General features: G+C 45.5%; 1 protein-coding gene across 1 annotated transcript in view; it reads left to right on the top strand.

The window, feature by feature from the left end:
* The window catches only part of PCSK6 (proprotein convertase subtilisin/kexin type 6), a gene marked incomplete at both ends in the record, with an annotated part of 187514 nt that overhangs the window by 131450 nt on the left and 29694 nt on the right, over positions 1-26370 (top strand). Inside the window, 2 exons of the mRNA XM_080691856.1 lie at positions 900-1036; positions 26046-26222. Of these exons, the coding sequence (XP_080547982.1) occupies positions 900-1036; positions 26046-26222 (314 nt within the window). The remainder of the gene's footprint in view (positions 1-899; positions 1037-26045; positions 26223-26370) is intronic.

Below are 26370 nucleotides of genomic sequence, written 5' to 3'. Positions count from 1 at the left end.
AGAACAGCCACAGGAGACCCGCCCGTCTGGAAGGGCAAAGGGAGGCTCGTTGGCGCCTGCGAGGGGGCTTCGCAGGGCGGGCTCAGAGCCTCCACCTCTCACTGCTCATCAAGAGAGCCTTCCTAGAATACAAGCAGGGCTGTCGCCATCCCCCACATGCAACCATAGCAACTGGGTTGGCTCTGGAGATTCAGGCTCAGTACCCTTTCTACAAGTGTAAGTAGTTGTTCGTTTTGACTGATGGGTAAGAACCATGCACCAAACTGGCTCTAAGAAAAAAATTGGGGATGCGGTATTCATCCCAAAAGCGCAGTTTCGAAAGGTGTGCGTCTTCTTTGGGCTTACTGGGCCATGTGACCCAACCTTTGTCCAGATGCCTTTGTGCATCCAGGCTCTAGGGGCGTGGTTCTGAGAAGGGTCCTGGAGTGGGCAAGGAGCATACAACTGCAGGAAAATGCCAGCATGAGGACGTTGGTTGGTGACCCCTTAAACACCTGCTAGCAGTGGAAAGAATACAGAAGAGTCAGGATGCCCCATGTCTCCATAGAGACAGCTCAGTAGTTACAGGTGGTGGGACCTGCAGCCATGTCCAGGAGGAGGCCTTGGAGACTTAGGCCCCATCTTTTATTGGGCATGTGAAGCCTGCCTGCCTGCCTGCCGGAATGTTAGGGAGCCCAATATGTAACGAAGGTGAAACAGCTGTGAGACTTTGAAAACCTGCACACCATACGTTTCCCTCTTCTGCCCCCTCGTCCTGGGGTGGGGGTACTTCTGCTGGGCTGCACAGGCTTCTGAGGAGTAATTCCTCCTGCCAAGATGGAGCCCTCCTCAAGCTGGTCCCTTTGATTGGCCATCTGGGATCAGGACCTTTCTTTACTAACACGCATCTCCGATTACAGATTGCTGGATTTTTCCAATGAAGGGTTTACGAACTGGGAATTCATGACTGTCCACTGTTGGGGAGAGAAGGCAGAAGGAGAATGGACCTTGGAAATACAAGACATCCCATCCCAGGTCCGCAACCCGGAGAAACAAGGTCAGTGGCTCGCACGCATCCATGACAGCATTTGTATCCCCACCCTTTTAACTCTAGGCCTCTTCAACTGCAGCGTCTCGGGCGCCTCTTTGTTTTATGGAGGTAAAAGTCACAGCAGAGCATTGGCCATCTTAATCATTTTAGGCGTGCGGTCCGGTAGCTCGCAGTACGTTTGCAGTGTTATACAGCCGTCCCTGCCATCTGATTCCAGAACATTTCCATTCCCCCAAGTGAAACCCCGTAACCACTGAGCAGTCACTCCCCACTCCCTCCTCTCCTCCCAGCCCCTGCAAGGCTCTAATGTACTTTTTGTCTCTGAATTTGTCTAATCTGGACACTGTATATAAATGGAATAGCATGGTGTATGGCATTTTGCATCTGGCTTCTTTCACTCAACATGTTCCAAAGATTGTTTGTAGTATAGTATGCACCAGAACTGCATGACTTGATGGCCAAACAGTATTTCATTGAACACACTTCCATTCATTGCTTACCATTCACCCATTGATGAACACCTAGGTCAGTTCCACCTTTTGGCTACTGTGAATTGCTTGTATGAACATTCATATACATGTATTTTAATTTCTCCTAGTTTTATAGCTAGGAGTGGGATTGCTGTGTCACGGGGTAACTCTGTGTTTAACATTTCGTGTGTACCTGTGTGTGGGGTTGGGGTGTTGGTGATGGGGACTGAATCCAGGACTTCGTGCATGCTAAGGAAGTGTTCTAACACTGAGCTCCGTCCATACACAGCCCTGTGTTTATTTTAGTTTATTATTTTTTTTTCTTTTGAGGAACGGCCAGACTATTTGCCACATTGCCTGCACCATTTCACATCCCACCAGTAATGTATTAGAGGTCCAGTTTCCCACATTCTCCCTAGCACTAGTTATTTACTTTTTCAATAGCCATTCTAGTGAGTGTGAAGTGGTATCTGTGGTTTTGATCTGCGTTTCCCTGATGACTAATGATGTTAAGCATCTTTTCATGTTCTTGTTGCTCATTTGCTTATCTTCTTTGGAGAGATGTTTGTTCAAGACTTTTGCCAGTTTTTTTTAAATTGAGTTATTTGCCTTTTTGTGTTGAGTTGTAAGAGTTTTTTAATCAGATAAATGACTTGCAAATATTTTCCCCATTCTGTCAGTTGTCTTTTCACTCGGGCAGTGGTGTTCTTTGATGCACCAAAGTTTTGATGAAGTCCAACTTATTTTTATTGTTGTTGTTTGTGAATTTGGCATCATGTTTAAGACACTTGGCTTAACCCAAGGTCACAAAGGTTACTTTTGTGTTTTCTTTGAATAGTTTTATAGTTTTAGCGCTTACATGTAGGTCTTTGATCCATTTTGAATTAATGTTTGTATATTGCATAAAGTATCCAAATTAATCATTTTGCATGAGGCTAACTAGTTATCCAAACACTGTCATAAAGACATTTCTCTCCCTCATTGTATGAACTTGGTATCATGTTGACTATAGATATCAGGGTTTGTTCCTAGCCCTCAGTTCTCTTCCTTTGATCTGTATGTCTATCCTCATCACAGTAACATGCTATTTTTGTTACTGTAGCTTTGTAGGAAATTTCAAAATCAGAAAGTGTTAGTCCATCTACTTTATTATTTAGTATGTGGGGAGGGGGGGTACTGGGGATGGAACCCAGGAGCATTCTACCTCCAAGCTACACCCCAAGCCCTATTTTTCTTTTATTCTTTCTTTTAAAACAAAGTCTCACTAAGTTGCGGATGGACTACTGAGTAGCTGAGGCTGCCCACAAACCGAGATCCTTCTGTCTCAGCCTCCCAAGTACTGGGATTACAAGCATGCGCCACCACGCCCAGCTCAACTTATTATTTTAGCTGTTCTGGGTCCCTTGCAAGTCCATGTGAATTTTAGGTTAAGCTTATATGCTTGTTAAAAAAAAAAGTGTGGTTGGGATATTGATAGAGATTGAATTCATTTGGGGAATCCTGTCATCTTAACAATATTGAGTCTCCCCATCCATGAACATGGATGCTTTTCCATTTATTTAACTCTTTTTTAACTTTGCTCAGCATTTTTCTATAGGTTTTTATAGACAGTTTTCATAGCCTTTCTTAAACTTATTCCTAAGTATTTTTTTCTTTCTGGTACTATTCTAAATGAAATTTTTCTTTATTTTGGTTTTGGTTGGTTAAGCATGTTTAGAATCTGGGTCTTTGTTTTTAAGTTAAGAAAGGAGCAGAATAAACATCTCATGAGTTCTTGTAGCTCTGCTAATCCATGACCTACTAGAATCTGGAGGTGAGAACACATTCCCCATTATTGTCACAGAGACCTTGCACATTCCTATGATGACGTCCAGGGCAGGTTTATTCTAAGCATGTTTCACCCTGCAAAGAGCCACCAGAACACGATGTATGCCAGAAACAGCAAGTGCAGGCAGGTGTTATTGGCTGCATTGTTTTGAATTTCCAGACCCTTCTGCCAGGGCAAAACAGGTAGGTCAGTGTGTCCCAATGGGCACTTAACCAATGAGTCTTGAGAATGTTCTGCCACGGGCTAGGTGCCATGCAGACGTTCAAGGGACACAGCAAACCCTAAGGTGCAGCTCAGTTTGCAGGAACCAATAACGGCACATTCAGGGCCTCAGGCCCCAATGGCTGACAGGGCAGGGGCTGCCCTGGAGTTCGGGGAGGGGTGCCTTCCAGCTGAGGGAACAAGAAAGGGCTTGTAGAAATGCGTCCACCTTAAAGTTTGCCAGATTTTCAGGAGCTCCCTCTGTTCATTTGTTCCTTCTTACCTTAGAAGGGCAGAAAGCATGCAGCTACAATGGTGGACTAATGCGTTCAGGGCCTGGTTTCCTCTTCATCCCAGATGATAAATACCCCCAGTTGGCTTCTTGTGCACCCAAGGAAAGAGAGGCTGACCAGGGGGTATTGCTGTTTTTTCAGTGTTTGTAAAGGAGTGTGTCATGCAATGCCCCCAGGGTTATGCACTTCACTCAGCTCTTCCCGGGGGTGGGCCTCCCCAGGTTCCAGAGGAAGAAATGTTCCCAATGAGGGCACACCCAAGAGGTTATGCCAAGGCAGACAAGAAGCTTCTTGGAGGGCATTATAACTGAAGTTTGGATGAAGAGGTTCTATCTCCTATGTGTACATTAGTGCACTCTTGTGTATACATGATTGTATATAGAGGAGTGTCAGAGGGAGGGAGAGAGGACTGTGTTTCAACCAGTCTGCTGGGGGAGGCAAGAAGATTTCCAGCGCTGATGTGCTCAAGACAGTCCAATGGTGTCTGTTGCACACCTCAGTCTGTGAAGAGACTGGGTGACTGAGGCTTCACACCCATTCTAGGATTCAGAGTCTGGAGTTGAGGATCCCTGGAGTAACAGGGCCCACCAGCTGCCTTGTGAGTGCCAGTACAGAGGTGTAAACTGACTCCCAATGGCAGGGTCTTCCACGGCCTGGCCATCTGGTGGGGCAGCTGGTGAGTCCAAGGGCACCGCTGGCTTCGTGTGATGTAAATACACAGGTGTGGCCCAGAAAGAGCTGCGCCATCTGCATTTCCTTAGAGCAATCCAAGAACCTGCTTTCAGAGTAAGTGCCTCCTTTCTGTGTACATTCATTTCAACCTCTCTCAAATTGCTACAACTTAATTGTTTTTTTTAAAAAAAAAAAAGGAAAAGGAAAAGCAGCTCAATTTTAATGGTATGCTGTGTAAAAAGTACTTGAAAATCTTGGATAAGACCAGGGGTTTATTAAGTCATTAAGTGATCTGACTCATATGCTAACGTGGATAATGCTACCTCTTGTCAGATTGAACTTGGCTGGTGCAATTAGTTTTAAAACCACTTCCTAACACTGAGCAGGGGTTAGTCATCCCTTCTCCTCTTGGCTTCCTAGACCAAGGAGAAAGGCTGTCCCTTCTCCCATGATCGAGCTCCTCCGGGAGACAGGTAAGGAAGAGAAATAGGTGTAGACCCCGCTTCTCAGCCTGCACATGCAGGTAATTTTTCATTCATTTTTGCATCCAGTACAACTGAATTGAACTCCTCCTCCTCCTCCTCTTCTTCTTTTCTTTCTTTTTTTTTTTTTTCCTTCGGGTCTGGGGATGGAACCCAAGGGCATTCGTACTCCGAGCTACACCCCCAGCCCAGTCTTTATTCTTTACTTTGAAACAGGGTCTCACTGAGTTTCAGAGGGCCTCACTAATTAGCTGAGGCTGGCTTCAAGCTGCAATCCTCCTGTCTCGGGCTCCCAAATGCTGGGATTACAAGCGTGCACCACCACGCCTGGCCTAATATGATGTAATATTTGCAAAGAATCTGCACACGTTCTTTTGTATACCTTAAATCATCTCTGGATGCATTATGATACCAAATACAATTTAAATGCTTAACTACTTATTACACTGGATTCTATATGGCTTTCAGATATTTTTAATCTGAAGTTGGTTTAATCTGAAGTGGGAATCCATGGATCCAGAACCCAACTCTATAGCACTTCAGATTTGTGGGGACAGAATGAAGTTTTAAGTAAGAGCGATTGACAACTGGCTAACCAATTTGGAAGAAAGTATTTATCCTGATAGAGGAATGTGCATAAAATGAAAAACTTCTGTTTGACAAAAAAAAAGAACAATCATAATGTAACAGTGTGAGATGGAACCACGGGTTCTTGTTCCTAGCTACTTTTAGAGAAAAAAATAGCCAGAACTGCTGCGAGCTTAAGCAACTTTTATTATTACAAAGGTAGAAAGAAGGGACAGAGGAATAAAGCACCACATCAGAGAAAGTGTGGTGGAGTGTCTTGAAAGTAAGACACTGAAGTTTTTGAATACCGAGCAGTTTTTATAAAGATTATTATCTCTCATCCTTTCTTAACCAATAGTCTTCCTGACCCGACTAGGTGTAGATCTGCCAGTTCTCCGGGGCAAGCCTTTTGATGTGATTATGAGGATTCACTATACTATCTTACATCCTGCTTAACCAAAAGCTTTCTTCCTATAAATGTGAGCCTGACCTGGTCTTGGGTGCAAGACCAAAATGTGTGTTACTTGGTTACCAGAGTCAGTAGTCACATGGCATCTGACTTCTCTGAGAAGACCTGTACCATCCTCCTGCATTCTTAGAGAATTTTAGCCTGTCTGCTATAAGTTATTAAGTAAAGCTTGTCTTTAAAATACGAAGGCCCTGGGGTACAACTTTCTTGTGTTCTTGCTAATCGCTTTTGGTGCCCGGAACTCTGCGGGGTAACAGCTGCCTGCTCCTACCTGCCTGAGTGTCTACACCGCACCAAAGCTATTTCCCAAAGCCATTTCCCAGTACCAGCACACATAACATTAAAATTAGAAAAATATTTGTGAAAATGTTTGGACAAACTCGAGTAATTCACAGATGGCTTTTTTCAGGTCCCTCTATCTATCCTGTGGGTTGGCCAGAATTTGTGTAAAGTTCCAGATAATAAATATGTTTTCTGACCTCTGTGACAGCTACTCAAACCCTGCCATGATATTGCAAAAGAAAATACATTGCTGAATGGTGTGTTGTGTTCTGAGTGCAGCGGGCCTGTGGTCATAGTTTATGCCCCTTGTCTACCCTGTTTACAAGTTGCAGTTGACTTTACTACAGTTTCGTGATCATTAAGAAGCCTGTTCATTTAGGTGTTACCTGAGGCATGCCATCACATCCCCTTTTCCCCTGCCCCTGGGCCATACCGTCCTATGTGCTATTTAACAACCAGGACTCTGGAGGGAAATTGTGAGTGCCTGTATCATAATTATGTATAGGCAGACATAGATCTCATAAGTTTATTATAAACTTTATTGATAAAGGGAAATGTAAGCCAGGCATGGTGACAAATGCCTGTAATGCCAGTATTTGAGAGGCTAAGAGAAGAGGACCACAGGTTTGCAGCCAGCCTCAGCAACTTAGCAAGGCCCTCAGCAACTTATAGAGACCCTGTTTCAGAATTAAAAAAGTAAGCCAGGCGTGGTGGCGCATGCTTATAATCCCAACATTCAGCAGGCTGAGACAGGAGGATTGCAGTTCACGGACAGCCTCAGCCACTTAGTAATGCCCTTTGCAACTCAGTGAGACCCTGTTTCAAAATAAAGAATAAAAAGTAGGGCTGGGGGTATCACTCGGAGGTAGAATGCCCTTGGGTTCCATCAGCAGTTCCAACTGCAAAAAATAAAATAAAATAAAAGTAAAAATAGGGCTGGGTGTGTAGCTCAGAGGTAAAATGCCTCTGGGTTCCATCCCAAAACAGACAGAGAGGGAGAGGGGGAGAGAGAGGGAGAGAGGAGGAAAGAGGAGGAGAAGAAGAAGAAGAAGAAGAAGAAGAAGAAGAAGGAGGAGGAGGAGGAGGAGGAGGAGGAGGAGGAGGAGGAGGAGGAGGAGGGTAATATACCATACAATTTTACAATAAGATAGAAGCTATATTGTAAATTTCATGTAGCCACTTAATTCTCAGAGAATGCTTTCATTTCTTTCTGCCAAATTCTGATATCCCTAGCCAATCTATAGGAGCAGTTCATAAGCACCTGACTTTCCAACATAAATACTGGCTGCCATATTTGTCAGAGCAAAAGCAAAGATGTATAAGACCTTCATTCCCCAAGGACATGAGCACCCTCTTCTGCTGAATGAGGTGCTAGTGTAAGTACAGGACCAGCATCTCCCCTGGTGCTGTTGTATGCCATCCACAACATAATGGCTACAGGCACAGCACATCTGTAAGCTTAATCTATATTATATGACAGGCATTTCTCCATCCCTAAGTCTAGACAAGCAACAATAAGCAAGCCCTGATGTGTAGTATTTGTTTCCATGTGGAAATACTCCCATCGTGTCTGATTTTACGTGTTAAAAGACACAGGGAAGGCCGGGCATGGTGGTGCATGCTTGTAATCCCCGCACTTGGGAGGCGGAGACAGGAGGATCGCGCAGGTTTGGAGCCAGCCGCGCTGGCATAAGAGACCCTGTTTCAAAAATATAAAATAGGTCTGGGAGTGTAGCCCGGAGGTAGGAGGGCTTCCAGGAACCCCAGTACCACCACCAAAAAAAAAAAAAAAAAAAAAAAAAAGACACAGGGAGACATGTTAACATTCTGAAGAGTCGATTTGAGCAACCTGAGATTCATGAGCCAAGCAGTTTGACTTCTCTGGTTGAGGGCCAAAGGGGAAGCTTTTATAGGGTGAGCAAAGGAATTATTTGATTGGTTAAACTTTGAGGGCGTTGCCTGGTTTGGACTCTTCTGGTAGGAAGCTCAAGACGAGTGACCTATTGGCCATCCCGGATTGGCTGACGTTTCATTATCTTTTAAATTAGTCACTTCCAGGAATTGAGTCTGATTAAGGTTTGGGTGTGTTCATGTAGGAACCCAGGGGCTGCGGCCACCTCAGGCTAATGGCCTTCTGCCGCATTATTTGAATACAAGTTACCAGGTGGCAGCGATGGGAGTGGGGTTGGGAAGAGATGCACAACTGCCATTGTTAGCTAGCTTTCCCACTGTAGACACAGGATAGCTCTCGGTAGATCCTAGGTGACTATGAGGCAGAGTGAAATAATTAGGAAGTGACTTTGGAATATTGGTTACCTTGTTTCTTTTCTTACAGTGCTGGGGATGAAACCCAGGGCCTCAGGCATGCTAGGCAAATACTCTACCACAGAGCTCCACTCCAGCCACATGTGTTGGGGGGAGGGACGTTGCAGTGGGTTTGGAATACAGGGGTGCTCTACCACTGAGCTGCACTCAGGACACTCCACCCTTCTAGACAACAGAGAGTAACTCAGAGCCCAACACAGCCTGTCTCCACAGCACCCCACTAGAAGAGACTGAAAAGGCAGTTCAATACAGAAGTACAAATGATTTGTAATGAAACATAATTAAAATTCAGGAAGGTGGGTATCATGATAGGACCAACAAACAGAAGGTCAAGGATTGCAGAGCAAATACCATGATGTATATGATTCTGTACTCGGGGCCACCAGGCAGGTCCCAGTACTAGCTCTACTAGACTAAGAGACTTTGTGGGTACTAAACCCCCCCCCAGGGAAGGAACATCCCTAATGCATCCTGAATGGGGTTGGCATGGCAACACAGGTCCTTTTTCTTTTCCTCTCTCCGCACCCACCACTACAAGTATAGATATTTACCATAGGTTTTAGGAACTGGTCCATTTTCCCTGTGGGGAAATTTCAGACCAGGAGTTACTGGTAGAGGCCTGCCTCCATGTCTTTATGGGAGATTAAGCTGGCTGTGAATTCTGGCAGTCCCCGGACTTTGGAAACAACAGAATCCAGGGATGGCCCAGTAGAAAACTCTTTCAAAAACCAGCAGGTACCGTTTTTCCTTTCTTCTCCTGAGACAACTGTGTTTCCCCCACCACCATCACCAAGTAAAGCAGATAAAAATGTGCTTATCAACAGCTTTTGTTTTCAAACTGTTTGGGGGAGGTACTAAGCCTCAACTCTGCTGGCTTCCCAGTGGCTTTTGTGTGCACTTGGGCGAGCTCCCGGGGTCAGAGCTATTGCAGCCGTCCCCACACCTCTCGGCTTTCTTTGGAGCTCAGCCCAGTACACCTGACCCTCCCTTTGGAGCTCAGCCCAGTACACCTGGCCCTCCCTTTGCTTACATGGAGCCCCCATCTTTGCTTCTTTCCTTCCCACGAACCTGAAGGCCAAAGCCGGGGCCAGATCAAAGAGGACCACTCGGAATTGTAGCGCTTTTGTCCAAACTTGCAAAGTAAGCTGTAGAGAGAGGGACAGAGATAGGTTAGAAAGTCTACACTGGAACTGTGGTCCAGCCAGCCTCCGAGGAGCAAGTGGGTGGTGGGAGGCAACCAGGCCGCTGCTTATACTGGAGTTGTCGCTCAGGATGTGGACCTTGGGACCATCCGTCAAGAATCATCAGACCTCCACTGGCCACTTGCTGGCCCGGTCACACAACAGTCCCAGTTTCCACACCTATATGGGAGGACTAATGCTAGGTACTTCCCTGAGCCTGTGTGAAGCTCAAATATAGGAAGGTTTTATTTGTGTGTGTGTGTAGTACTGGGGGGTGGAACCCAGGGGCTTCCTACCTCTGGGCAACACCCTATTCCTATTTTATAATTTATTTGTAAACAGGTTCTCACTAAGTTGCTAAGGTTGGCTTTGAACCTGTGTGATCTTCCTGTCTCAGCCTCCCACGCACTGAGATTACAAGCGTGCGCCACCATACCCAGGACAAACATAGGAAGGTTCTAGATGGACAGATCTTCTGTGAGAGCCAGGCATGAAGGCAGGGACAGAAATCCCAGTACTCGGGAGGCTGAGAGAAGAGGATCACAGGTTCGAGACTAAACTCAGCAACTTAGCAAGACCATGTGTCAATATAGAAAATAAAAAGGGCTTGGGAGTGTAGCTTGGGGGTACAGTGCCCGTGGCTTCAATCCCCAGCATGAAAAGAAAAAAAATTCTCTATGAGTAATTATAAAGTCTTCAGGGTTATAATCTATGTTGGTCCATCGCCCTAAAAAGTCAGTAATAGCAATAAGGATTTCTTGATCTTGAACTTGCCCAGAATCAATTCCACCTTCCGGTTATCTCTGAGATTCTGCAGTTCTTCTTCCTACGGCTACGCAGCACCTCACCAAGGCGCTGCACTCACTCCAAGGGCACACTAAGAAAACAAGTTCTTTCCCTTACACATCACTCACGAGAGTTCATGATGCAGCCTTTGACGCATGCATGTGGGTTACATTTACTCTCTAAATGTCACCTGGACTCGTAGCGTGCCTCCCCAGATCGGCCCAGCCCTGCTCTCCCGGGCCCCATCTCTTGCCCAGCGAGAAGGTCTGGCCTCACCTTCTCTCCTGGGCTCCCCATCCTCTCCCGAGGCAAAGGCTGCACTGTGGTGTGGCTGCCTTGTTCCCACCCGGATAGGAGCCTCCATGGCTCTCAGGAATCAATTTAAACCCAGCAGCACGGGAGGCCAGGGCCAAGGCTCACCTGGCCTCTGCAGCAGCTCGCTACCCAGAAGGCTTACTCAAGGAGAGGCAGAGAGAAAGCGCATCCCGACCAACCATGGAAGGTTATTGGTCCCACAAAGCCAGTCGGGAAAGTCTCGTGGCCAAGCTACCTGCGGTGGCCAGTTGTGACTTGTTTGGGTTGCTGCCTGTGCAACACAGCACCTGGCATTTGTTTCCCATTCCCCGCCCCCTCGCGTTCATTACCTTGGGTCACACCTGCCAGGGTGTGCTCTGCCCATGAGCCCTCTGCCCCTTCAGCCTTCACCTGCTAGGGACCCTTGGTCCAACACACGCGCAGCTGTAGGTTCAAGGAACGCTTTGATCATCTCTACAGGCTTCTGCACAGGAATAGATACGAGGGTCAGCACAGGTAGAACTGGCCCGGTGTGCTCTGCCAAGGCCTTTGGAAATCGGGGCCTGGGTCTCTCCTCTCTCTCTCTCTCTCTGTCTCTCTCTGTCTCTCTCTGTCTCTCTCTGTCTCTCTCTTCTCTTCTCTTTCTCTTCTATCTCTCCTCTCTCTCTCCCCTCTCCCTCCCCTCTCTTCTCTCTCTTTCTCTCTCTCCCCCCTGTCTCTCTCCTTTCTCTCTCTCCTCTTTCTTCTATCTCTCCTCTCTCTCCCCTCTCCCTTCCCTCTCTCTCTTCTCTCTTCTCTCTCTCCCCCACTCTGTCTCTCTCCTCTCTCCCCTCTCTCTCCTCTCCTCCCCTCCCCTCCCCTCCCCTCCCCTCCCCTCCTCTCTTCTCTTCTTTCTCTCTCTCTCTCTCTCTCTCTCTCTCTCTCTCTCTCTCTCCTTGAAGCTCAGAACAAGTACTTGTGAGATGATTGAATGGTAAATGTGTGTGCAAGCGCCAGCGTGTTTAAATCAAGAGCTTATGTAATTCTAGTCAACTCTGGGGCTGTTCATAGAAAAATGTTTACTAATCTGCGAAAGGGGGAGGAGCAAGCCACTCCTGGGTGGCGGGGCTTCCCTTCTTCATAAAGAGCTCCGTGGTTTCTTGATTTCCTTTCCGTGGCTCTTTGGATCTTTCTTTGCCTATGAGCATCGCTGTTTTCGTTTTATGGCAAGCTTTATTGACCTGTTTTATGGACATCTGTTTTGAGCTAATCTTCACTTCCGAAATAAGGGTTGGAATTTTGCAATCTGTGTTTGATGGCTCAATCTATCTTGTGCTCAGCGCTAGAAAGGAAGACATTTAACGCACCAGCCTTCTGTGCCCGCCTGAAAGTTTCCCTCTAAGCTCTCATTCTGGAAAAGTACACTGACATTTCCACTTTCTTGAACACAGTACTGAAGGAGTCAGTAAGTTATACATGGTTGTCAGAAAACCCCACTGTTAGCCCCGTGTGCGTTAGTATTGCGGGATGATGGCTTGTCCTCACTTCTGTTGTTTCAAGGGATCAGTGCTGTTACCTCCCCCCAAACTCTGCTAGTTTAAGAACAAAAGAAGGTGATTGTCCCAGTGTATGCAGGTGAAGCACGAACTCCACTTCCGCTGGACACATTTGTGAAGCATCTCAGTCTAACCGGGTTTATTTCTTCTGCTGGCAAATGCAACAAAAAGATGAGATTTGTCTCTCTCCTAGTTCACTTTGCCAATAAAATACTAAATGTTGATGCGAAGGAAAAAATAGACCCAGGGAAGAGGGAAAGCTCTCCTGAAATGACTTCCTCAGGTCCAGCCACGCCAGCCAGTAGGAACAAAAGTGTACTTGAGGATACTTGTGCTGCCTGCCCTGCTCAGTGTGCTGGTAGCCAAAGCTGCCCCGGAATATATGTGTGCCTTGAATTTTTGAACATAAGTAATAAAATGTATTTTGAGAAACAAGTCATGTTCAAAAATATATCTGTATTTCCATTCCAGCTTTCCTCTTAACATTTGTAACTCAGCATTTCTTTTTCTTACCTCGATATACAACAATTTTTAAAATGTCATTATAGATTATTTCCCCAAAATAATCCTAAATTTCCCCTCCAGGATCTGAACAATTTCTTTTTAAAATTCCCAATGTGTTTATTATTTGATTTTATATGTGTGTGTGTGTGTGTGTGTGTGTGTTGTGTGTGTACTTTTTTTTTTTTTTTGGTGTACTGGGGATGGAACCCTTTTTCCTCTGGGCTACACTCCCAGACCTATTTTATATTTAATTTGGAAACAGGGTCTCTTAAGCCAGCGAGGCTGGCTTTGAACCTGTGCGATCCTCCTGTCTTCGCCTCCCAAGTGAGGGGATTTCAAGCCTGCGCCAACACGCCCGGCTACAATCTATTTGTTTTTAAACAGGGTAATTTTAAGTATTTTTTCTAATTTTTTAATGCTATCATAGATTTTTATAAAAAATAATCCTAAATTTATCCTCTAGAATTTTGACAATATTTTTAACCCCCAGTCTGTTTATTATTTGACTTTTTCATAATCTGTTTGGTAATCTAAATATTTTTTCTAAATTACGAACAAATTATCCCCAAAGACAATTAAAATGTTAAAAGATGGTACGAACTTCCATTTCTAGTAATACCAAAGGCCAAGCATCCCGAGGACTCCCTGACACAGAAAGAATTTTAAATACTGGTGAAAACGTTAACAATCAAAGAGCCGAAGGTGCCCACAGTCATGATGTTGGCTTTTGTTAGAGAACATTTGCCAACCCAACTCTTAGCAGATGTTCTAACAACACTGGGGCCGGGCGTGGGGCGCACCCTTGTAATCCCAGCCTTTGGGAGGCTGAGACAGGGGGATCGCGGTTTGTGCCCAGCCTCAGCTACTTGGTGAGGCCCTCTGCAACTCAGTGAGGCCCTGTTTCAAAGTAAAGAATAAAAAATAGGGCTGAGGGTGTAGCTCGAAGGTAGAATGCCCCTGGGTTCCATCCTCAGTACTGCAATAGATAGATAGATAGATAGATAGATAGATAGATAGATAGATAGATAGATATAGATATAGATATAGATATATGTATGTATAAAGCTAAAACTTAAGACTACAAAGAGGAAGGATAAATGTACACAAGGGAAGAGATCTAGCCTACCTCAAAGATTAGTAGACATACAAGCAAAAAATCTGTAAATATAGAAGATGTGAGGATCATGTTCCCTTCTTGGGTTGGTTCGTACAGTTTCTGTTATGTCCACTGGATCTGAATTCTCCGTTATGATGCCCAAATCTTCTGAAGTCATAGTGGGTCGGTTATCTTTTAATTTTTGTGGTTAGTACTAAGGATTGAACTCATGGACGTACCCCTAGCCCTGTGAGATATAATCTTAAAACAGGGTCTCACGAAGTTGCTGAGGCTGGCCACAAACGCATGATCCTCCTGTCTCAGCCTCTCACATACTGAGATTACAAGCATGTACCACCATGCACAGATACCTTTTTAATTGTGATTTCTAATTTATGTATAATGCTAAGCATCCAACTTGAGATAATAGAAGAAAACCAACAACATAAATTCAAGAAATGTAGAAAGATTTTAACATAGAAAAAAAATTAATGAACTAGAAAACAAACATAGGTTAGACCAAATCAACAACGCCACGAATCGGTTCTCTGAAGAAATTAATAAAATCTATAAAGGTCTAGAAAGACCAATTAAGGAAAAAGCTGCAAATATTATGTAATCTCAAGAATGAAACAAGGAGCCCTGCGTGGTAGCACATGCCTGTAATCCTAGTGTTTGGGAGGCTAATGCAGGAGGATCACAGGTTTAAGGCTAGCCTCAGCAACTTTGCAATACCTTGTTTCAAAATAAAAAATAAATAAAGCTGGCGGTGTAGCTCCAAGGTAGACTGCCTCTGGGTTCCACTTTCAGTTAAAAAAAATGAAAAAAGGAACATTATTACAGATCTTAAATGCATTAAAAACACGAAGCGTTTACGAAGCGTTTACTCTAAGCGACTTCATGGCAAAACACAAGCTCTTAAGTGAAATGAACAAATTCCAAGAAAAAGACAACATAGCAAAATCGAAGCATGTTGAAAGAAAAATTTAGATTGTTCTATTAATGAAATTGATCTTATAATGTAAAAAAGAAAAAAAAAAAAAAACTCGAGACCAGAAAGATTCACTGGCAGATTCTAACTAAATATCTACATGGAAGAAATAGTGTCAGTGTTTTATCAGTGTTTTATATACTTGTCCAGATAGTTAAAAAAAAAAAAGAGAGAGAGAGAGGGAAACAATCTATAAGTACCGAGATAAAAGTAGTCCAGCCAAGTCCCTCAAGAAAACACACATGGAAATACAAAGCTCAGTATCAATAAGCCAAATCCAGCCACATTTAAAAAGGCAACAGTGCTCCTCCCCTTCTGCCATATTTGAGAATGATCAGATATTTTGTAGCACCCCATTTTATTTCCTGTACTGGATTTGTGGCCGTGCCTTGAGTGGCTGTTCTAGGGGTCACAGTATGCACCCATCTTTAATTACAGTTTGCAAAGAGTTAATATTGAATGGCTTCACGCTTTACAAATATTAAATGACCTCACAAGAGCGTAACTTCATTCCCCTGCGCTGCCTTGCCTGTACTGCAGTACGTTTTGTTTCTGTGAACATTATAAGTCCATCTTGTTCTTTTCTTTCTTTCTTTCTTTTTGTTTTTGTTTTTACAGTACTAAGGGTGGAATCCAGGGGCATTCTACCTCTGAGCTAAACCCCCAGCCCTATTTTTTATTCTTTATTTTGAAACAGTCTCACTGAGTTGCAAGGGACCTCACTAAGTAGTTGAGGCTGGCTGCGAACCACGATCCTCCTGTCTCAGCCTCCTGAATGCTGGGATCACAAGTGTGCGCCCCAGGCCCGGCTTTACAAGCTCCATCTTATAGTGATATTAGTTTTTTCTTTAAGCAGTCTTTTAAAAAATTAAGAGGAGGAGGAGGAGGAGGAGGAGGAGGAGGAGGAGGAGGAAGAGGAAATCTCCTCTTCAGTGTCACCATAGATCTAGTGCCCTTGTTTCTTTCCCATAGATCCAAATTACCATCTGGTATCATTTTCCTTTGGGTCAAAGAATTTTCTTTCCCATTTCTTTTGTCATATGGGTTTGTTGATAATGGATTTGCTCTGCTTTGATTTACTTGAAAATGTCTTTGTTTCAACCTTTTTTTTTTTTTTTTTTTTTTGGTGGTACTGGGAATGGAATCCAGGGGCTTTCTACCTCCAGGCTACACTCCCAGACTTACTTTATATTTTATTTGGAAACAGGGTCTCACTAAGTAGCTGAGGCTGGCTTCAAACCTGTGCGATCCTCCTGTCTCAGCCTCCCAAGCATGGGGATTACAAGCATGTGCCACCACGCCCAGCTCAACCCATTTTTGAATGTTATTTTCATTGGATGTAAATTTCTGCATTTTTTCCCTTAATTTCAAGAGTTCAAAGATACTGTATTTTCAACCGAGTGTCATTGTTTTCTCTGGGAACTGTTTCTATTTCCCATGTAAATGTTATTTACATCTGAGCCAACTGGTAGATTATAACATTTCCTTTCTCGTGGAAGCTAGCAAGTTTGTCATATACAGAATGAATAAACACACAGAAAACACATTTCCATATTCCGGGAACTCAGACCTTCCAATCAGCTTTTCAGCACTTCACTGCTAAAGATGCCAAGAATTGCCAGATATTCAAGGAAATTAACCAACATTAAAGTTGAAACAAACTCTAACAGAGGAGAAACTTGGGAAAGGAATGATTAGGCAGCAAAAGAAAACTTGAGAAAAATTACAGTTTCCATCCTACGGATGAGAAACTACCTCATCTTCATAGAAAAAGGAACAGGCTGCTGCATTTTTTTAATGAACATTGGAAGAACCAGAAAACTGACTCAAAAATTTTGACGATGAGGCAAAAATTAAAAGTCAAGCCAGGCATGATAGCTCACACCTGTAGCCTTAATTACTCAGGAGGCTGAGGCAGGAGGATCACTGGAGCCCAAGAGTTTGAGGCCAACCTGGGCAATATAGTAAACGTATGTTTTAAAATTTTATTAGATAGTCGGGCGTGGTGGTGCACACTCATAATCCCTGCGCTTGGGAGGCTGAGACAGGAGGATCGCACAGGTTCAAAGCCAGCCTCAGCTACTGAGTGAGGCTCTCAGCAACTTAGTGAGACCCTTTTTCCAAATAAAGTATAAAATAGGTCTGGGAGTGTAGCCCTGTATACCCCTGGGTTCCATCTCCAGTACCACCAAAAAAAAAAAAATTATTAGATGAGTTATAAGATCAACGAGAGAAAACCTGCTTAAAAAAAAAATGAAATAGGGCAGGGGATACTAAACACTGACCAAGTAGGAATTGTGTTCAAAGTTTGGAAGTGTGGGGGAGATACAAGTTTATTTGTGGGATGGTATGATAACCGGATTCTCGGTTTCCTGGATGGGAAGTCATCAGATTATCTCTAAAACTGAGAAACTGAGACTTTGCGTGGGAACATTTGCAATGTGTCCATCATTGGTAGAACAGTTGGCTCAAAGCATTAAAAGAGGCCGTATGTGGTGGGGGTAGCGGGGCCCAGAGGTAGAAAGGGGTAAAGCAAAGGGCTGCTCTGTTTATAATCCTGGGAGTAGTCTTTGACTTTTCAGGTTATTAATTTATTACCTCAGAGAAGCTGAAAAAAAGATTATTTGATGATATCCCAACGTCCCCTGTTTAACCTTCTAGATACTACTAAGAGCATGCTGTGCCGTGCACCACTGTGCGTTTCAGTGACGGACCTTTACCCGGTATATACAGTAGTGCTCCCGGAACTGTGGCTTTGATCTCTGTGGTCTCTGTTACCTGTGGTCCCCTGTGCTCTGGACATATTAAATGATAAATCCCAGACATAAATCATTAGTAAGCCTTACCCGTATGTTGTCCTGAGTAGTAGGGTGATGAAATGGCATGCTCAGGATGTGAATCATCTCTCTTTGCCAGCGTTTGCACACTGCATATGCTATCTGCCCATTTGTCACTGAGTAGCCGTCTAGGTTAGCGTATCAGTGGTCTCAGTATCTTAGTACTGTGTTTAGACAACTTAATAATGGCTCCAAAGCCGAAGAGTCATAATGCTGGTGATTCAGACATGCCTAAGAGAAGCCATTTAGTGCCTCCTTCGAGTGTGTAGGAGAAAGTTCTGGACTAATAATGAAAGAAAAAGTGTACACCAGGGCTGCTAAGAGCTGTGGTAAGAACAAATATTCTCTTCATGAAATTGTGAAGAAGGATAAATAAATAACTTCATACTAGTTTTGCAGTTGCACCTCAAGTTGCAGGCATCATGGCCATGGTGAGAGATAAGTGCTCAGTTCAGATGGGAGCACCCCTGAATAAGTGCACTGTACACGGGGAAGGCATGTGCCCAGGGTTCAGGACCGTCTGTACTTTGAGCCATTCACCGAGGGGTCTTGGCGCACATCCCCTGCACATAAGGGGGAGCATTTTTAGCATCTTTGTCATTTAACAAGAACTAGTCAAAGGATGAAAAGTTTATAAGGCTCCTGGTTTCAGAAGTTTCATCCATCATGGCCGGCTCAGGGCAGAACCCCTGCAGCAGCACACCAGGGCATGGCCGAGGAGAAGCCAGCTCAGGTCATGGTGTCCAGATGCAGATTGAACCCGAGCAGGGGCTGGGGTCAGATACCGCCCCCGAGGCCCCACCCTCAGTGTGCCTCCCCCTCCTCCAGCCACGCCCACCTCTGGGCCTCGCTGCACTGGGGACAGGCTTTCAACGCAACACATGAGCTTTGGGGGGCCATTCCAAACCCACCCCTAGTGGAGGGCTTCTGTATTTGCTTCTGTGCTTCACCCAAATAAAAATCAGAGCTTAGGGTTCTCGGATCCTTTTCCTGGCACTTAAAATATCCACTTTGAGGGACTCATGGCTATAGGGGCCCAAGGAAATTTCGCCTAATGTCCTCTTTCTTACATCTGTCTCTCAGTGCGTGTGTGTGTGTGTGTTCACATGGAAGTGCATTGCACATATGCATGTGTACACCTGTGTATGTGTATGAGACACGTGTTCCTTCTCTGTCCTCCTTTTCAATCCATTTCCTGTATTCCTTCTTACTTGCCATAATGTGGACCTGAAGTCCACAATTTTAATCATGTGTTGTTTATTGGATAAACATCAGTACTTCCATGCAAGTATGTAGTATACACACAATATTTTTAGGAAGCACTTTCTTATGATGTAATTCACATATCATAAAATTTATCCCTTTTTTTAATGGTACTGGGGATGGAATCCAGGGGCTTCTATCTCTGGGCTATACTCCCAGACCTATTTTTTTAATATTTTATTTTGAAACAGGGTCTCACTAAGTTGCTGAGAGCCTGACTAATTAGCTAAGGCTGGCTTCGAACCTGCATGATCCTCCTGTCTCAGCCTCCCAAGCGTGGGGATTACAAGCATAGGCCACCATGCCTGGCTAAAATTCACCCTTATAAAGTGTTCTTGTATGTTTTTATAAATAAATGGAGAGGAACACCGGGCGTGGTGGTGCACACTTGTAATCCCAGCATTTGGGAGGCTGAGACCAGAGGATCGCGGTTTGCGGACAGCCTCAGCTACTTAGTGAGGCCTTCCGCAACTTAGTGAGACCCTGTTTCAAAATAAAGAATAAAAAATAGGGCAGGGGATGTATATGTAGCTTGGAGGTCAGATGTCCCTGAGTTCCATCCCCAGACCTGCAAAAATAAATAAATAAATTAATTAATTAATTAATAATGGAGAGGAGCCTTCATTATTCCTTCCACTCAAACTTCTGCATTAACCTCCGGGACTTCACTTTAGCCCTCGGGTCACCAGCTCCCTGAAGCCCAGAAGGAAACACCTCCCCCATGGTATTAGACGGGAACATATTTACGTGATTATCTAAATCTTTCTTCCTTTCCTCTGTTTTCACTAAAGTGCTTCTTTAGTTTTAAGTAAGGAGGTGCAGGCAGAAAGTGGATAATTTTTTTTATTTTTAATAACTTCGAGCATGGCCAAGAACACCCAGGGAGTCACAGTATTAGCACACAATCCTTAATCCAGCCAAGCCGTTCCTCCGCCTTCCCCGCTCCCGCGGTGAATTCCCCTCTCAAGGATCTTTAATGCTTAGTGCAAAATGCTGGGCAGAGAAAAGCTTCATTATTGCGGGCATTTTCCTATTGGCAGGTTCAACCCTGGCCTTCCCTTCTTTCTTGCTCTTTCTTTGAGTAACAGGAATAATCCTGTTTGCTCATTATGAATCTAATTTATCACGGGGGAATGCTGCGGTGTGGATAGTGGACAGTGATGAAGCCAGGCATGGGCGGCCTCCAGGGCACCAGCTCGGATTATCCTCTGCCCTCAGGGATGATCGCCGGCCTGCCTGTTGACATCTGGGGCCCGTGAGCTGGCAGCTGCCCCCAGCATGAAGCAGGTGGCCTTGCAGTTCTTTCTTCTACACTCTCAGGAATCTTTTGGCCAGAAAGCCAAAGAATTTGGATTTGGACATCTTTTAAGACCCCCTCCTGGACACTAAAGAATTCACGGCACTAGCTGGGTTTTTGTAAGGGTGAGCTTGAACAGGCTTGCAGGAGGCTTGCAGGGAGCCTTGAATAGTAATACATTCTTGTTCAAGGCTCCGTCTGGAGCAGGGCCAACATTCCCCAATCCTCTTGCCCCTTGGCGGCTTTTCTATTGGGCGTGGACTGTGGTGGGACCTGGGATAGCCCTGGATGTGGTCCACCTTCTTCTCTCCCTTGATTCTTCTAAACCCACAAGTCTCGTCCTCCCAACCAGAGTCTGACATCTGAGGAATGACCGAGTCTGGAAAGAGCTGGCCCTGGGAAGCCTCAATTGGTGTGTGTGTGTGTGTGTGTGTGTGTGTGTGTGTGTGTGTGTCCGCGCACACGCGCACCATTATAAGACACACAGGATACAGTGGTGGAGGAACATGTGGGTGTGGCAGGAGGAAAAGGACCTCCTGGTAGACCAGAGCTTTGGAGCTGATCTTGCTGTGTCTGCTTTGGTCCGCGGTGCTGATCAAAGGACCAGCTGACTCCGTTAGCCTGGGTTGGGTGTTGGGGAATGGTCTGTGTGTAGGATGTAGTCCTTATAGGGAAACGGATGCTCCCAGGTGCCCTGTAGTCATTCCATTGGGTGTTTAGTAATCAAGCTTCGTACAATAAAATCTCTGCAGTGGCGCCTCACAGCATCGTATGTGAAGAGCCCTAACTGTGCCTCCTCTGCGACTCAGTGATTCCCTTGAGGGACTCCATCCAGAAAAAGTAGTCCAGACTGTAGCAAAGTCTGTCTCACAATTGTCTGTATATATTTCTGGCAAGCATCTGTATTTTTAAAAAAAAGGAGATGTGGGACCAATGTTCCATTTTCATCTGTGGCAAAAGACTGGTTAAAGAAAAGGTTACATTGATATCGTGAAATATTTCCCTTCTGAAAAAATGTTTTTAGATATTAAATCATTTATTCAGCAAACACGTATCGAGTATCTACTATGTGCCAGAAACTTGGCCCATGCCAAAGAAGGCACCGGAGAAGCGAGACGCACTCCCTAAAAACAAAGAACTTCTGAATGTAACCAACATGATGCTAAATAAGGAGAAAATGACATGCTAGATAAAAAAAAAAAAATGCCTGTGTGGAAAATAGTCCAGAAGAAAATAGGCCAAAAGAGTTACAGATGATTTCTATTTTCTTCTTTATGTTTCAGTATTTAATAATTGGTCTCATTTTATAACTAGAGAAAATAGCCTTAAAAAAGAGTCACGATGGAAATTCAAGCCATACACTTTATGTCATAAGTTGAAATAGCTATTTTTATGTCTTATAAAGGCAGTAAGACCAACGTGACTTCTTTGGTAGAGAGAGTGAAAAGAGCCTTAAGTACAAGAAAAAAGAGATGTTTCAGAATTGCTACTGTTTAACTGCAGCCAGAAGCTGGGCGTGCTGCTGTACCTCGGGAATCCCAGTACTTGACAGGCTGAAACGGGAAGATCGCCGGTTTGAGGCCAGCCTCAGGAACTTAGAAAGACTATCGGCATCCTAGCTAGAATCTGTTTAAAAAAAATAAAATGGGGCTGAGAATGTAGCTTGGCAGTAGAATGCCTTTGGGTTCACTTCTAAGCACCATAAAAAAATGAATAAATGAGCAAATTAACTGCAACTGGAAGTCGAGTTTTCTGAATTGTACCTGTTGAGGGCAGAGAAGTTGTCCTTCCCAGGCTCATGCCCAGAAAGGGTTGCTTGGGCTTGCTGCCCTCTCTGGCCAGCTCTTTTTCTGTGTATTTCTTGGGCCCCTGTAGGTGCTCAGAAATATCTCACAGACAGAGGAGTAAAATTCGAGACCAGGTGTGAGCAAAACATCTTCTCATTCCACTTGGACTTGCCATGAACTCGGTTACAGTGTACTTTCAGGCATCTCCGAAGACTCGGTTTGTTCCCAGAAAATAGTTCTAGATCATTTCTGAGCTAGAGACTGCTTCGTATTGTATCAAATGAGAAAGACAATTTTCACCTTAATCCTATGAAAAGACACTCAGCCTCTCACACGGGACGGAGTTAACCCGAGTTCTCCGATTGACAGTCCCTGCCACAGTCCCAGGCTGTGAGGGAGCTCAAACCTTTGGATGCCCGAGCCTACTTCTAGGAATGTAGCCTGAAGGTCCACGTATAAACACACGAAGATCTGTTCATCAGATTTCATTTAACAAGCACAGAAGTGGCAGCCCCTGTACCCCAGTCATCTTCACTGAGAGAGAATCGTTATTATACCCACTCTTTACATGCAGAACCTACAGAATGGAGATTAAGTAACTTGTCCACAGGTCACCCAGTAACAATTTAGCAAAGCCAGGATTCCCGACCTGCGAACCTGCCAGGCAGGGCCCTTTCTCAGTCAGCCTCACAGAATCCCTCCTTGTGTGACCAAGTTTACAGCCCTGGTTACAAGGTTATAGCACTGTTGGGATTGCAAAAGTTTGGAAAAAACCTAAGTGCCCCTCAGCCGGGGATTGTGGGGTCAGATGATGCCACATCTCCCCTTGCAAAGGGGTGATCACAAAGCACAGTTAGTGGGAAACACAAGGTACTGTGAGGTGTGTTTATAAAAGGAACAGGCAGAAGATATGTTTGTATTTGCTTGAATAAGAATAAAACACCTCTAGAAGATACACAAGAAAGATGTCCAAGGTCCCCCATGGGGAGGGCGCTATTGACCCGGGGATGAAGTCGGGGGCAGATTCACACTGCATGCATTCATACTTTTATATCCATTTATGCTTTGGGATTTTTAAACCACTCACGTATGTTACTTATTCAGAAACATAAATCAAAGGCCTGGAATATGACGGCCTTATTTTTTTAAGGGTGTTGAGGCTTGAACCTGAGGCGTTCTACCTCTAAGCTCCACCCGCAGCCGTCTTTTTATTTTTTCTTTTGAAACAGGGTCTCACTAAGTACTGGGATTACGTGTGTGCCACTAGTGTGCCCCAGGCCTGCATGCTACTGCTTTTCAGTGTTTCCCCTTTGACCACTTTGTTCACACTTTTTGTTTTTGTTTTCTTTTTGGTGGTACTAAGGATTGAACCCAGGGGCTTTCTACCTCTGAGCTACAGCCCCAGCCCTATTTTTTATTCTTTTTTTTTTTTCTTCTTTTTTTGGTGGTACTGGGGTTCCTGGAAACCCTTCTACCTTCGGGCTACACTCCCAGATCTATTTTATATATATTTTTGGAAACAGGGTCTCTTAAGCCAGCGCGGCTGGCTTTGAACCTGAGCAATCCTCCTGTCTCTGCCTCCCAAGCACAGGGATTACAAGCGTGCGCCACCACGCCCAGCTTATTCTTTATTTTGAAACAGGGTCTCACTGAGTTGCAAAGAACCTTACTAAGTAGGTGAGGCTGGCCATAAACTGTGATCCTCCTGTCTCAGTCTCCCAAATGTTGGGGTTACAAGCGTGCGCCACCATGCCCGGCTCCTCTTTTTGTTTTTTTTTAAAGAAGAAATATATCTCTAAGTTGCTGAGGCTGGCCTCAAATCCGTAACTCTCCTATATCAGCCTCCCAAGTACTGAGATTACAGACTTGTGCCACCACACCTGGCTGGATTTTAATTACACTTACATTTTTTTAAATTTACATATGCAAACAGGTAGCGCAGCACACGCTTGTGGCTTTTAAAACAAGCAATCCCCAGTGGAGTATAATAAAACTGAAATGTCTCTTCTCACTGAGCCTGGGTCTCGCCTTCAGTTCCCTCCGCACAGAGGGTCTGCTACTGGCTTCCTGGGGATTTCCTTCTCTCTCTCTCTCTGCAGGGAACACCACTTTTTTTGTGTGTTACCAAAGCTATATCCCAAAATAAGGATCTTATTTCAGTGAGTAGGCCTTTTGTGGATGTTTTTGAAGATATCCCATTGGGTTGGAATAAATTTCAACCCAAATTACAGCCGGCAGAGCCCTGGGTATGTGTCCTTTTGTCGTGATACCCCCACCACAATCGTAGCTTGCCACTCAGAAGTTGAAAAGCCCAGATTTCCTCCGTGGTTTTGAAATACAGCTTGAATTTGATGTAAGAATTTGGGGGGGGGGGGTGAAGATTCATCTCTGTGACATCGTTTTCTGCTCCTGCAAAGCACTTTGTATGTTGCTGTCACCAAATGTGTCTAAAGAAATTTGGCCCTTTGAAGAGTCTTGTGCCAGGAAATGGTCCACTCAGAAGTGTGTTTTTCACATTGAAGAACATTACTAACATCCTCTCATGCTGGGCAGGCCAGGAGAGGCGCAGGCAGCATAGGGCCTGCCTTGAGGCAGTGTCTAAGTCTGCTTTCTGTCGCTGTAACAAAATACCTGAGGCTGAGTAACTTATAAATAATAGAGGTTTATTTGGTTCATGGGGGCTGGAAAGTCCAAGGGCAAAGGGCATCACGAGTCAAGACAGAAAGCTTGCTGGCTTAACTTTCTCCTCTAATGCCATCATGGAACTCCACCCTCACGGGATAATCCAATCCTAATTACCTCCTGAAGGCTCCACCTCCAAATTCCATTAGCATGAATTTGTAGACAAAGTTCCCAGCAAGGAACTTTGGGGAATATCTATCCAAATCATCGCAGGCAGCTTGGAGCTACAAGCTTTGGCCATAGCTACAGCCGTGGCCATGGTTAAGACAGAACAGTGCTGCTAACATACCACATCCTGTAACTGGATCAAAGGCCACCTTCACTGAGAGCATCTCCAGGCCTTGGCCTGGTGCACTTCAGGGCCAGTGCCCGGTCCCCACCCACCCGCCTACCCATCCACTAGGGGTGAGTGTGCTACAGCCTGTGGGCCGTGTGTTGGTGAGCTGGAGCCCTCTGTGCTGGCCCAGTCACACAGGCCGTCACTTGCACACGGAGGCAGCGGGCGATCGGTGTCCCCAGCACCCATCACCCCAGGAGACAGAGCCTGTATCCTTCAGCCCCCTGCTTGTGAGGCGATTCTCCCATACCAGCTCTGTAGACATTTGGGTTTTCCAGCACCGCTTCTCCCCAGAGGTTCCCCATCTGCTCTGGGCTGACTGTGGAGAAAAGAGCCCAAGACCAAGTCTCCCTGTGTCCCAAGGTGAGGATCCCAGTTGTGGAGCCCGTCAGTGCAACCCAGCATTTGAGCGCAATGGGACGAAGCTCCGAGACGGGCCCGGCACCCAGCCTACCCAAGAGTAGCTCGTGCCAGGGGCGGGAGGCAGCATCAGTGGAGGCTGTAGTGAGACCAGGACAGCCAGAAACGTGCTCTAGGACAGTGGAGCTGGCACTGAGGGCAGGGCCTGAGGGCAGGGCCGCTCGGTAGCACAGGGACAGAAGAGCACCGGGGTGCAGGGGGAGACTCCCCGGGAGCGGCACATGGCCTGGGCGGAGGTGCACACCTGGTCAGCAGGTGTTCAGGAAGTAAAGATGGTGGGCCGCGCCCGGCCGCAGGAGGAGAAGCTGGGCGGCACCGGGCACCTCTAAAGGCGATGGGAACCCTGGCCCGAGCCGCGGAGCGCATGGTGTACCAAGAGCCGCCCACCGTAACTCTGTGGGTCCGTTGCCTTCCAGGGAAGTTGAAAGAATGGAGCCTCATTCTGTACGGCACGGCGGAGCACCCGTACCACACCTTCAGCTCCCACCAGTCCCGCTCGCGCATGCTGGAACTCTCAACCCCGGGGCAGGAGCCGCCGAAGGCCGCTGCGTCGCCCCAGGCGGAGGGGCCCGAGGATGAAGAAGACTACACAGGTAACCGGCGAAGCAAGAGGAGAGGGCTAGCCTCCCCCGGTGGCCTTTCTCCACAGGCGCAAAGGCGGGGCCTTTCCTGGCAGAAGGCGGGTTAGGGTTGCGTCTTCTCTGGAAGTCGTAGTAATGGTGCTCATTTGCGCTCACACAG

This window comes from Muscardinus avellanarius (assembly GCF_963383645.1).
Source record: "Muscardinus avellanarius genome assembly, chromosome: 3".
NCBI lineage: Eukaryota > Metazoa > Chordata > Mammalia > Rodentia > Gliridae > Muscardinus > Muscardinus avellanarius.
Note: the sequence above shows the minus strand (reverse complement) of the source record. Positions and strands in the feature narration are given on the sequence as shown.